At 42.5% G+C, this 13,419-nt stretch overlaps 1 protein-coding gene across 1 annotated transcript in view; it reads right to left on the bottom strand.

Moving 5' to 3' along the window:
* Positions 1-13,419, bottom strand: part of spegb (striated muscle enriched protein kinase b) — a 32,430-nt gene that overhangs the window by 330 nt on the left and 18,681 nt on the right. The window contains exons 15-35 of the mRNA XM_028022931.1: positions 12,884-13,003; positions 12,305-12,409; positions 11,990-12,196; positions 11,793-11,916; positions 10,008-10,180; positions 9,829-9,941; positions 8,083-8,251; positions 7,907-8,003; positions 7,633-7,833; positions 7,487-7,544; positions 6,183-6,260; positions 5,916-6,088; positions 5,813-5,839; positions 5,577-5,729; positions 5,246-5,288; positions 5,077-5,145; positions 2,327-4,991; positions 2,096-2,245; positions 683-799; positions 447-614; positions 237-359 (exon numbers count right to left, since the gene is read on the bottom strand). Coding sequence (XP_027878732.1) covers positions 237-359; positions 447-614; positions 683-799; positions 2,096-2,245; positions 2,327-4,991; positions 5,077-5,145; positions 5,246-5,288; positions 5,577-5,729; positions 5,813-5,839; positions 5,916-6,088; positions 6,183-6,260; positions 7,487-7,544; positions 7,633-7,833; positions 7,907-8,003; positions 8,083-8,251; positions 9,829-9,941; positions 10,008-10,180; positions 11,793-11,916; positions 11,990-12,196; positions 12,305-12,409; positions 12,884-13,003 — 5,133 coding nt within the window. The remainder of the gene's footprint in view (positions 1-236; positions 360-446; positions 615-682; positions 800-2,095; positions 2,246-2,326; positions 4,992-5,076; positions 5,146-5,245; positions 5,289-5,576; positions 5,730-5,812; positions 5,840-5,915; positions 6,089-6,182; positions 6,261-7,486; positions 7,545-7,632; positions 7,834-7,906; positions 8,004-8,082; positions 8,252-9,828; positions 9,942-10,007; positions 10,181-11,792; positions 11,917-11,989; positions 12,197-12,304; positions 12,410-12,883; positions 13,004-13,419) is intronic.

Raw genomic sequence — 13,419 nt, 5'->3', positions numbered from 1 at the left:
AATGGAGTTGTTTGTATCAATATAACAGTAACACTGCAGCACAGCTAGATGCTACCAGAAGTCGGAAAATAAGTAATTTAAGCCTCCAGTATGTTTCCCATATATTGTTCCAGGATAACAATCATAGTGACTATATTTGTTCTTTCTAGATTGAATAAACTTCATAAAAGTTAGAAATTGTTGTATCTATCCATAAAAATCAGAACTTAAATAGTGGATCATGTGGCTCAGAGAACCTTTTGCTCTCCTCTCCAGAGAGTAAGTGCAGGGGGCCATTGTGTCCGAGGGTCGCCACACCACTAACACTGTGTTGTTATATTTCTGAGGAATCTCTGGGGTCCCAGGACGATTAGGCAGGCCTGTAAGACATGCAAAGTATTATATATACATATATTCTTATTAGATCAAATATCGGTATTCCAACTATAATGTTTAGTATTTCTTACGAGCGAGGGATATAGTGCAAGAGCTGGACACGGCGGCCAGGGGGTTCATAGCAACACACTCATACACCCCAGCATCTTTTTTGGTGGTTTGCATGATCATCAGCAGCTGTCGGCCATCAGGGCAGGAAATCATGTTCATTCTAGCATCAATTTCTAAAGGCTTCTTGTCTGAGGAGGAAAATGTTAAATATATCACAAATATATAAAAATATTTCAGTGTATATTTGTAGCCTTACCTTTTACCCAGGCGATGTGTGGATGGGGGCTTCCAGCTGGCAGACAGCTAAGGGTTACTGGGTCACCCTCCAGGAGGACATGATCTCTGAGCTTGATATGGAACACAGGAGGAAAATCTGGCCCAGAATGAAGGAAACCGCCATTAAAGAGGACCTATTATGCAAATTTTACTTTTTGCAAGTTTTTATACTTCCATTTGGGTCTCAACTACTTCAAAAACCAGCAAAAGTACTTTATAAAGTACATTTGCTGCTTCTTGGCAATAGGTTAATAGGTTTTTAGTATGTAGAAAATGAGCCGTTTCAAAAAACCTCCAGATTGTTGAGTTACATTCAATGAGGAATGTTAGAAAAATTATCTAGGTTCATTTACTTGTGAGTTTATTTGAAAGGTTATGTTTTCATATTATTATTTTGTGTGTTGTTTCCTTGACTTATTTTCTTCCGTGACACACTATTAACTATTTTTAGGATGTTTGCCTGGAGGCTAAAAACGTTTACACATTTCTGTGTTAACAGCTTTCTGTGAAACTGATTGGTTGCGGTCAGCCTCGTACCCTTGTAAGGGCATGCCCACAGAAGGTTCCAGAACATCCTGTAGTAAAGGTCATTGGTCAATTCTTTGTGTGACTACGTGAAAAAGCCCAACCTCCTTTTTCTAATAAAAGAGCAGTGCAGACAAAAGATCTGGCAGAGTTGATCCCAGACAGTGTTTGACGGCGGTTCTCCGCGTCTGGCTCAGCTCTCCTCTTCTGCAGAAAAGTAATTTGTGTCTCTGGTTGATTCCTTGCAGGTTAGGAACTAAAATAGACCTATCAAGAACAGTGCTGCTACCTAGCAACCCCAGCCAAGTTCCACTTGTCACCTAGCAACCGAAGAAAAGCTCCAGCACATTTGGTCTGCTGGTTTTACCACTGTATGCGCTGTACAATGGCTGCTAGAAAAAACAAGTGTTTTGTTGATGACTTACCATCCAGAAAACACTTCCTGCATTCTTGTTGGTTGTGCAGACGACTCCACTTCTGCTTTTCAAAGATGTACGTTTGTATAATTACGGATCTGTTTTTCGTCATTTTCAAGTACGAGTGTAAATGACGAGTGGGGGGGCGTGGTAAGCAGCAGATTATTAGGATTTAAAGTGATGAGATGCCAAAAAACAGCTAAAATCTCTGTATTAAAAATTATTTTGTGCAAAATATTTAATGAACATGTTTCGTATAGCCCATAAACCTGTTAAAGGAAGCATAATAGATCACTTTTAAATATAACCTTGAATGTGATGTCACATGCTAGCAGTAACCGTTGTAGTTCAGTCTATTGAGACACATTAAAGACCAACCTAGGAGAAAAATAGCCACTAAACTTTGAGGAGAGGAAACGTTTGGATTTGAAGACACAGCAGCACCATCTTACCTGAAGCTAATTTGGAGTACTGCCGTGAACGTAAGGAACTGCCGTCTCTGGAGATGGCCGTTGGTAAGTCAGGCTGTGATACTGTTTTGTCTCGTTTGCCTCTTGTCAAGCCCCATCGATCCCATCTGGATCTCCGCTCAACTTCAATGCCTGTAATACAAAAATAAAAAACATACATTAGCTGTAATTGACTTTTTTTGATATAATAAATACGTCAAGACAACACCATACCCTTGGATGTGTCTGACTTTAGGCTGGACATCGAGTCAAGAGACTCGGATGAGGCACCATTAGTGGCCTGAGACGCCAGTTGGTTCTGAGGAACAATGATAGGCTTCATAGCTCGACTCTCTGATGTTGATCGACGAAGCATAGAAAGAATTGGTGCTCGTTTTGTTTCCTTGTCTTCTGAGGCTCGTCTCTCTTCTGAGTAACTTCGAATTCTTGTGGAGATCCCTGCCACGGTTGATTCAATCTTTCTGCGCATCGCCAACACTGGTGATTCATTAGGTTTCTTCAGCTCCTTTTCATCTACTGGCTTATCACTATCTCCATCCATCTTGGTCATCTCTACCTCTTTCTTTTCCTGAGAACCTCGTCTGCCAAGACTCCAAGACAGCCTTTGTCTTAAACCTGCTGAGTCGTCGTCTTTCAATACTTCATCTGTGCGCTCTGTCGATGGAGTTCTCTTCAAGCGCATAGAGAGTCTCCTCATGAACCCTTGATCCTTTTGAGCTTCACGAAGGTCTTGGACCGACTTGGACTTTTCCTCAAGTCTTCTTGAGGCTAACTGTAAGGGAGCGCCAATCGGCCCAGGTCTGTATATCTCTTCAGATGTGTCTGATGTTGCCTGGATGGCCGGTGTACTGTCTTCATTCTTTGATCTTGAGAGAAACTTCAGACTCCTTGTGAGAGAAGATTCACGTTTTTTGAAGCGGGCCTCAAAAACCTCTTCAGAGGTCATATCTTCTAAATCAGCTCCGGCTGAGACCCCTTGCTGGGGTAACATTTGTGAATAGGTCTTCGGCGGACTGGGTTCTTTTGTGATCATTTCTGGCGATGCGACTCTAGCGTAGACTGCAGGGTGCTCGGTGGTTGACATGATTGGCTTTGGTGAACTGAGTAAGTCAGATGATGTGCCGGTATTGGCTGGAACAACAACTGGAGTGGAAGGGGAAAGGGGCGCCTCGTTCAGAGGCTGAACTGAAGGCACCATGATGGTCTGCATTATGCTGGCGTAAGCTGACACTCTTCCATCTGGAAGAACAACTCGGGTAGGAGGTGAGGGTGTTATATAGGTTGAAGTAACAGCGCCTGGGGGCTGATAAGGTTCTTGTGTTGGTTTCACCATAACCGAACTTGTGCTTATGATCATCTCAGAAGATGTTATTGGAGTACTTGTCTTCTCGTCTGCATGTTCTTTAGCTTTTGACTCAACTGCATAGTCAACTCTTTCATCGTCTTCTTTTACCAACTCTTGTTTTTCTTCATACACCTTTTCGCTCTCTTTCTCCTCTTGCATTTTCTCTTCTGCTAAAGAGCTTTGGGCCATATCAGAAGGTGAGTGGATACTCTGACCCAAGTTATCTCCTTCAGTCAATGGTTCCTCTGAAATACTCATGTCCTTCTCTGAGAATCCACTTGTGCTAGATCTTTCATCAAAATTACTATCTGCAGTCAGTCCATCCATCTTTTCACTCACAGTCTCATCTGTTCGAACCTCTTTCTCCATCAGTGAATCCTGACTCTCTGTTTTGGATTGATTTTCTTGCACAACTGGCTCTGGAGTCGGTGGTTTTGGGGAAGATTCCCTGGGAGTCTCTGGACGGGAGTCTAGCTTGGTTTGCTCCGTTAGAGCTGACATGGAAATTGCTTCTTTAAGCCGCCTTTCTTCTACTTGTGCGACAGGAATCTCCAAAGGTGCTCCTGATCGTCGATGTAAAGCTATAGGTTCTGAATCCCCTTGACTGAAAGAAGTGCTTTTACGTAGAACTTTAGGTTTAGGCACTTCGTCCCTTGGAAAGTCACTGGATGCAGCCCTGGTAAGTGGAGGTGGGCCCAGACGAGCAGTGCGAGAGTAGCGATCTGAAGGTATTGCTCGCTTTTCGTCTCCCATCCCTAATGTTTCTAAAAGAGGTCCTCTCAGGCCACTCATCTTGTTGTCTACAGAACCACCACAAAGCAGTCGCTGCCTCATTAGCTCCAGTTTTAGAGCATAGTCTTCCTGACTCATCTTTGTGGTTCCAGGGCTGGTGCTCCTCCTCGGTATTTCCATGGAGACAGCTTTCTTTAGGACTCTCCGTCCTTCCTCAGGGTTTTCTTCTCCCGCTCCTTCCTCAGATGTAATCCGAAGCAGCAAAGCACTGTCGGCCGAACCACCACGCCGTAGTTCCCCTCTTTTCCGGCCTCCTTCCACCTTGTCAGACTCCATGCTTGATCCTCTTCTAAGGGGTTTTCTGGATTGTTCTGACTTTTGGATCAGTTCACTCAGAGGTGATTCCTCTGAGAAACCCTTGTCATTGTCTTCCGATGATCGTTTCCGAAGACAGCCTTTCCCCCTGGCCTCGCCTCTTATCGTTTCCTGCTCCTGAGAGTCAAACTCCATGGCCTCCAGACCTTGGGAAGATAAACTTGTTCCATTCTCCTTTCTTGATTCCTGCTCATTGGTCTGAATGTCATTCAGTGACATTCTTGATCCAGAGAAATCCATGTTGAGTGGCATTGGAATAAAAGGAAGTTCATCAATGTCTTCATCTGAATCAGACGATGAAGATGGCAGGGGTGAGCCTTCTTTCTGGTGCCTCTGGACGGCAATCGAGGTGTGGCTTGAGGAATCGTTCAGCAACTCTGGTATAGATCTCATGACCATTTTTGATTTATAGCCAATTATGAAACGCTAAAAAATAAGCAACAAAATGTTACAACTACAAATCAATGTCTGCAGGAAATTCATCATAAGAATTGGAGATAACCTTCTTTACCTGCCATTTCCTGCGAGCAGCGAACTTCTTCAGACCTTCTGTACTGATGGCCTTCCCCTTGCTTAGTATCTGCATATGGCATTGACAGTATTCGAAAGTAATTATTTAGGAAGGCCATCTTCATAAGGTCACGTGGAACTCAAAGGATGGATCATTGACTTTTTCTCACCTTGAACCACGGATGTCGAAGACACTCCTGAGTATCGGGTCTCCTAGAAATAAATTACACAAAGTTATGAGCAAATGCAATGTTTCACAGTTTCAAATGTGTTTTCTTTGCGTAATATTATATTTTGGTTTAGTGGTATTTGGGAAACTAGTTACACGTTTATAATCATGCTGGTGTAGCATGTTAGCATTTAGTGGAACTAAGGGTCAGCGCAGCTAGCTTTTCAGTTAGCAGTGTCCACCACTGGTTGTAATACAACGAAATGCAAAAGAATTGACACAGACATATGCTAATGAGACAAATATTTTCCTCTACTACTGTAGTTACTCACAGCCTGTCCGCTACCAGCAGCTTGATGATGAACCCTTTCGCCTCTCGGCAAAGATCAGCAAACATGTTCTCTTCAAAAGCCACGTTGTAGTTCCTGATGTTCAGGACGGAGCTGCGGTCGTTTTCCCCGGCAAACGGGGAGATTCCAGTCAGGCTGCCAACAGAGGAAAATTCAATAAATACAGAAAATCAGGAGGAGAAACGCAAAAATTAAAACCTAATTTAGGTTTTACTCACCACAAGTACGATATAACCCCGACAGACCTGTGAACATAAACCAAAGGCTTCTTTAAAACCGTCCAACAATCATTAAAAATGCTCTACATTAAAGGACGTCTACCATATGTCGGAGGCTTTTGAAACAGGTGTCTGGTTGACGATTTCTGGTGCAACAAATTCGGGCGTGCCGTATTTGCAGTACTGAGCCTCATCAGGCGTGAACTCAACAGCGTTTCCGAAATCACATAAACGGATCTGATCGCTTTGGAGATCCGCCATGAGGATGTTATCGGGCTGGAAATAAAACAAACACACAAAACGATCGTCTGAAGGAAGAAATACATCTGTGAAATAGCAGTGGGAAGGGCGACGCTCCATCTAGTTCTACCTTTATGTCAAGGTGGAGGATGTTCAGATGGTGAAGGTAGTCCAGTCCCTCCAGCAGTTGTCGCACACATGAACGCACCTGTTGAACAAAAACAGCTACTATTTATCACATAATTATACTTTATATGTCAGCTTAGTGGGCAGAACCAGTTCTTTCTTAAAAACATGATGTGGAGATATTGTCTCTTCTTCTTCTGTGCTCATTCAGTTCTGACTTTCTTCTTAAACTCTAAAGAAAGCTGCACCATCATTAATGAGTTGAATAAAAATGATCACAAAAGAAGCACCAAAACAAACTTAGTGAGAAAAATACAGAATAATAGAAGAGTATAAGCTGAATTTTCTTCCCATTGTGATCCATCTGTGCATCAGATTCACAAAGCAAGTAGCCTTATTGATGTGTCGGTACAAAAGTGCATCAAGTCCAGGTTAAATAGGAAATATTTCTATTTAATACATTAATTTTGATGAATTAATTACTTAGTTTTGAACATTTTTAGCACAACTAATCACATTTTTTATAACATGCAAAAGTTCTGGCCGGAAGCGTTGTATTTGTGCGTTTCTGGTACACCCGTAAATCTGACGCACAAGTGACATCCAATGATGGACAACCAAGCTGCTTCTCCTGGCCCATCGTGGATTAACTTTTGCTTCAGAAATCGATCTGACTGAACGCTGAAAAAAACTGTTGTTGTGTTTCATTTGTGCTAAAAGGAGTTAGCATATCAGCAAAGCTTTTCAAGCCTAATATAGCATCTCAATGCTAAATATGTAGCGGCTAGCTATCATATCCTCTAACCAAAGTCTAATTTATTAGAGTCATGTTTAATAATGTCTGCAAATGAAGTCCTATCTACTGGATTTGTCTCTAACTGCAAGTTCTGCATTTTGAACAAAAAAACTGGATCTTATTCTCTGTTTTGATTATTTATGTGTAGATAAGAGAAATGTCAATATTAGGCACTTAGCTGGAGATAAGTTTAACCATATTAAATTTCTTCCCTCTTAAAAGTCACTTTTTTGTCTTTTTCTTCTTCCACGTTGAATTTACCAGATGCTAACGTCGTCTTACGAACAGCGATGGTCTTTGAGAATCACACGCCATTTTCATTTCTGTAACTTACATAGAAATAGGTGGAATTTGCTTGATGATATTTTGTATAAATGCTGCAGAATCACATCAGCAGAGTTTTTACCTCGTTGCAATGCAAGCAGCAAAACGTCTTGTTTTTAAAGGGCAAAATAATCTGGTTCTGATTCTAAGCAAAAATCTAAGATCTGTTACTTAAACGCAGGGCTTACGTCAGACTCCAGGACGGTGGATTTCCTGTTGAATCTGTCCAACAGCTCCTCATGGCAGCTTTAAACATGAATTAAGGCTTTTTCACACAGCAGGCCTGACTCGCGTTGAATAATCTGTGAAAACTTTTTCCTCTTTTTTAGGATACATCTCTGTGATGATGACGACTGCGTTCTTCTTCTCAAAGGCGTCGTGGAAGTAGAGGACTCTCTCGTGGTCCAGCTTGGACAGCAGTCTCATCTCTCTCAGAGCCGACGCTTTCCTTTTCGCTCGAGTCGAGATGAATTTTGCGGCGTACTCCATTTTGGTGGCTTTCTGCTTCACCCGCTTCACGTAGGAAAACGTTCCCCTGCGGTGAAAGAAAATAAGAGCTTGAAAACGTCTCATAAATCCAGAAGTATTTCTAAAGAAAGCTCGTTTACCTTCCAATTTCCTTGTGGATATCGTAGTAATCGGTCAGTCTGCGCATCTTCCTCAGGATACTCTCCTCATCATCAATGGGTTCCTCCTTCCTCTTAGCTGCAGGACCAAACCGACAGCTGAAACACTGCATGTAGTAACTTAATTTAATTCAACGGCTGCATGAGTGAGCCGCTACCCTGATGAACGGTGAGTTCGGCTTTGCAGGACACAGATCCGGCCAGGTTTCGGGCCGTACAGGTGTACACGCCGGAGTCCTCAGGGTGTGCGTTCAGGACCACCAGGGAGCATTCGTTGTCATCATAGACGAAGGTGTAGTGACTGCTCTCTGACAGCAGGACGTCCCCCTGGAGTTCAAAGCTCTTGTTTTATCAGAATCCCAAAGAAAAGCTGGAACTGTTAAAGTGTTTTGGTCGCTGTTGGTTAATGAGGAAGGTGTCGTTTCTGATATCTGGATGATTACTGGCACCAAAGTGACATAAATTTTGCTCATTGTTTTGTTGCGGGATAATCTTATGCTAAGAACATTTATAATAAGGATGTCCAAAGTGTGGTCCAGCAGGATCTCATTTAAATGAGAAAACGTTGTTGTTTTAACAAGTTCTTTATAACAAGATTTATATCACATTGAAACCAAAATATCTTATCTCTTAAATAAAAAAGGTTGCAACAGTAACACAGAAACATGTCTTGGGATTTTTAACAAGTCGTAATTTGTCAAAGGAGTGTATTTTATATTTGATAAACAGGAACCTTTCTTGTAATAAGAAGATATAAAACTCGTCTCATAACGAGAAACTTTCTCAATTTATCATGTTTTTCATTTCATTAAAACACAAAACTTTCTACTTTTAATGTGATTTGCATCTCGTTATAACAAGAAAGTTTCCTCATTTTAACGAGATATAAATCTTGTGCTGTTATAGAAGAGTTTCATATCTTTTATATAATTAGTTTTATATCTCGTTATAATGAGGAAAGTGTCCCGTTAAAATAGGATGCAAAACTCATTAAAACAAGAAAAAAATAAAGGTCCTGGGTTTAAATCCCGACCTGGACCGACTAGCGGACCCTCCCTTCCAGTCATAGATGTTTTTGTGGCTCATATCCGAAATATTCAATTGAAAATCTTGCTTTACAGAATCTGTCGACGTCTGCAGACAGAAGAATAACCGAAAAGTTTAAACCAGCTGGAAGTGAGACAATCTAAGCTGGATGAGGACCAAAGTTTATCTTCCACCACGCACAGCGAGGAGGACGGTAACGGAGGCGAAAACATCTCACCGTTGGAGAACTGCAGCAAAGTCTCCATAACAACCATTTATTTAAAGGCTTTTGTGCACATCTTTACCGGGAGAGCCGACGACTGTGGAGGATGCTGTGAGTGACAAAGATTTGTGAATCTTTGTCTTCAGGATCTGCTCTCAGTCGCTTGTTTATGATTCTCTGGTGTCATTTTGAAAGTTTTGATCCATAAATGGTTATAAATCAGTGTATAAATCACTAAAAATCATGATGCTACCACCACTCAATTTAAACCACAATCAAGGTTTGTATGTTTTCCAAATGAATAAATAATTACATTATAAAGTGGAACAGAAATGCTCACAAATAGCTGAAATCCACAAATATTTGAGACTTAAATATTGCTAATTTTAACAAATATATCCTAATGTACATTAATATGGAAACCGTCCTAGCGCTACAGCAGAAGCTAACATCTACAGTTTTCCTTATTTTTGCTCGTTGGTGCTCAGCCTATCAGCACCAAGGAGACCAAACGGTGCTCCTGACTTGGCTGCTTTGCAAACACCAACCAGCAGCACATCCAGCAGCATCGTGGCTAGATATTTTAGCTTTCCTGCCTTACACTATGAGAAACCCCCTGAAGGGAAAGTTGCCATGAATAACTTGGAATTAGCACCTTGAACCAGAGGATGTCAGGGACAGGTTTGCCCTCCACGACCACAGCAAAGCGAGGCGTCTCCCCGGAACAGACGTCCAGGTCTTCCATGATCGTCTCGAATGTCGGCGGAGCTGTGGACAGAGTTTCAGTTAAAAAACCTGCAGATGGACGGATGGATAGAGGAGCGTCTTCCCTACCGGCCGTCTCCACGCTGAAGCTGCAGCTGTCGCTTCCAAACTCATTGGTGGCCACAAAGGTCATCTCACCGACGTCCGAACTCTTCACCTTCAGCAGCTTCAGCGTGTGCTGGTCGTCGTCTGGCATCGCCATCTCATACAAGCCGGGCTTGTTGGTCAGAGTTACTCCTTTCCTGGAGACAAGTTGGTTTTACATCAGTTTGAGAGACTCGAACCTTAAAATAAGCTTCCCCCTTACAAAGAATGCAGAGGTTTGTAATTTTCATTACACCTCAACTGTGAGAGACAGAAATATAGAAACTTTTATTCTATGATTTTTCTTAAATAATTAATTGCATGAATTTGGTATTTCACACAATGGAAACAGAAAAATTTGGTCCAGAAACCTTTGTTTATAATTACAGAGGTCAGGTGTTCTCTATAGTTCTTGACCAGGTTTCCAAACATCTTTCAGGGTTTGGGGTTTTCACTGGGCAACTTTCTGTTGCCTCCAGACTGTTAGGCCACTGCAGAGCATGAAATACTTTCTCTGGAGCCACTTCGTAGTTGCCCTGGGTTTTGGGTCATTGTCGTGCTGGAAGACCCGGCCGCGACCCATCTTCGATGTTCTTAAGCCCTTTCTCCATAGTCAAGTCTCACGGTAGCCAGCTAATGTTGGTTTGGTTATAGTCAGGTTGGCTGTTTCTCCATTGGCAGTCCAGTTGACGAGGCAAATTGTGGTATTCTTCTACCACAGCTGATAAAAAGGTTTGGACCTCAAGGTTTGACCATGGAATTATCGATTTTCTGCTCACCATTGTCAGGAAGCGGTGCGGTGTTGGTGGTGAGGCAGACGCTGTAGACCCAGGATGTGGTAACTTAATGGTTTTAATGGTGAATGTCTAGCAAAACACAGTCCAAAATAACGGGCAGCACGGCCGAGCGGAAACCAGGGCTCGACGCCGGTAGCAACCGTGAAAAGGAATCCACAACGGAACAACACGAACGCACATTAGACGAGGACCCGACAAAGAACAGACACACAGGTGACACTAAATACACTGGGGGTAATCAGGGAACAAGAAACACCTGGGAACTAATCAAGGGGAGGACAGGACAAGGAAAACTCTAAATAAATACACAGACAACACAGAACATGACAACCATCTCGCCAACTACGATGGTCTCGCCGCGGATTGGTTGAGATGTTGTTTGAGCAGGAACCCACAGGCCAATCAACGAATGCAGCCCGCTGCCAATACAATGGCTTGTGCGCAATATCCACCTAACAATAGCTTGTATCACAACTGAGGCGGTTCCAAAAAATGGGGAGGAATCCACAGGATCTGACAATGGAGACAAATCAGGTTAAGGTGGAACCAATAAAAGCAACGCCCATGGAGAAGGTTCTTTATTGAAGGGAGGTGGTTATTGTGGATAGGGGTTATCGCCCTATCCTTCCTATCCTTCCTACACTTCCTATCCTTCCTATACTTCCTATTCTTCCTATACTCAATAAAGGAGTCTTCTTGCCTCCTTTGCAGGCAAGCATTCCCAAAGAACAATTCATTAGGGGAGTTGTGACAAAAAGTGCCAAACGATATTTTTCTATTAGATTCTGTCTCTCACAGTTGAGGTGTACCTATGAGAAAAATTACATACCATTGTTTGGAAGTGGGAAAACTTGAGAAATCTGTGGTGTATCAAATAATTTTCCCCAGGGTAAATCTATTTTTGGGATGCAGGAAGAATAAATATCTTTCCATTCATCTAAACATAAAAAGTGTAGATACATCAAGTCGGTACCTCTTCCAGGTGACTGCGGTGTTGACATGATTCAGAGTGATGGAGATTGTGACTGACTGGTTTTCAATCACATACACGATGTCTGGTTTATCAATGATCACTGGAGCCTCCTGAAGGTATGGACCTTAAACGAAACCAACACAGAGCATTTAATAACTCACTATTGTCTACTGACGGATTACCAGACCGGACTTTACCTCTGTCCAGGAGCTGGACCGGATCGGTGGCCGGGGAGGGTTTGCTGAAGGCTTTGGAGGTGATGGTCAGGACCCTGAATGCGTAGCGGACGCCTTTGGAGAGGGTGCTGATGATGTAGGTGGTTTCTTTCAGACCAGAGGCGATTATGATCCACTGGATGGAGCCGAGTGCTTGCTGCTGGATGGCATACATCAGGGAGTTGGGATCTGGAAGAAATCAAGACCTCACTGAGACTCTCCAGATTCAACACCGTAAGTCAGGGGTTGAATCTGTGTCCACTGGTCTGAAGCCATGTCCTTAATGGTCCTACGTACCAATGGAAGGGTCCAACCTTCTGGGTTTCTTCCAGCTCAAAGTGATGGTTTTTCCAGTGATGGACTCAATCACTGGAATACCATCAGGAGGATCAGGAAGAATATCTGTGGATGACAATGTGTTGGAGGAAGCATGAAGAGTTCACATGCATTACTTATGTCAAAACTCCAGACTTTCCCACCATCAATGCTAAATTAATAAATACATGCAAAAGTTCCCAATGAACTCAAACATTTCCACAGTGTCCAACCCTTCCTGTAAGAAAGAGGAAGGGTTGGATGGAGTTTTAGAGAATGGAAAAATGTATTCTCCAAATTCTCCAGATCTGATAAATATTTACATTCTATACTTTTCCAAAATTCTTGTGATTATAAAGGAAACCTGCATGGATCTATAGTGTCTGACGTGGTCTTGATCAGTTATTCTCAGGGCGTTTTGAAGGTCCAGTTCCTAAAACACTGGTGGCTTTGGTTTGTTGGTACTCTGCCTGGACTGGCCTTCAGAAAGTCAGGGGACTATAGATGAAGACCATATGGAGTACTTGCGGAAATTTAAGCTGAAAACAAAGATAAAATTACCTGTAACATAGAGATGTGCATAGCAGGTGGCCTTTCCCACCTTGTTGGCGATCACGCTCTTATAAACGCCTCCATGAGCGTGACACACAGAGCGGATGACCAGGCTGTGAACGTCACGGACTGCAGAGAGAAGAATAAGCAAGTCTTAAAAGTTGGTCTAGTTTTTGTTGGAAGGATTCTTGAACAAAATATATGATCATCCCGATGGACGAGTCCTGAAACTGTAGGCAGCAGAAGTGGGCACCGCTAATCCGCTAATGATCTAATAGCAGAACTAATCTCTTCTGCTAACTTTGAAAACATTTAGCTTCCTCTAACTTAATTGTTCCTGTTGATGTAACATGTTGTGTCATCGACACATGCTAGATATCACTGCAAATCACCCTAAAAAACCATCGTCACATAAAACATGGTGACGTCAGCATCATGCTGAGGGAAGACTTTTCTTTAAGACGGACAGTGAAGCTGGTTGGAGTTGAATGGAGCTAAAAACACAACATTCCTTGTGGGAAACCTGTTACTGACTGCCAGTAGTT

Source organism: Xiphophorus couchianus, chromosome 7 (genome assembly GCF_001444195.1).
Source record: "Xiphophorus couchianus chromosome 7, X_couchianus-1.0, whole genome shotgun sequence".
Taxonomy (NCBI): Eukaryota; Metazoa; Chordata; class Actinopteri; order Cyprinodontiformes; family Poeciliidae; genus Xiphophorus; species Xiphophorus couchianus.
Note: the sequence above shows the minus strand (reverse complement) of the source record. Positions and strands in the feature narration are given on the sequence as shown.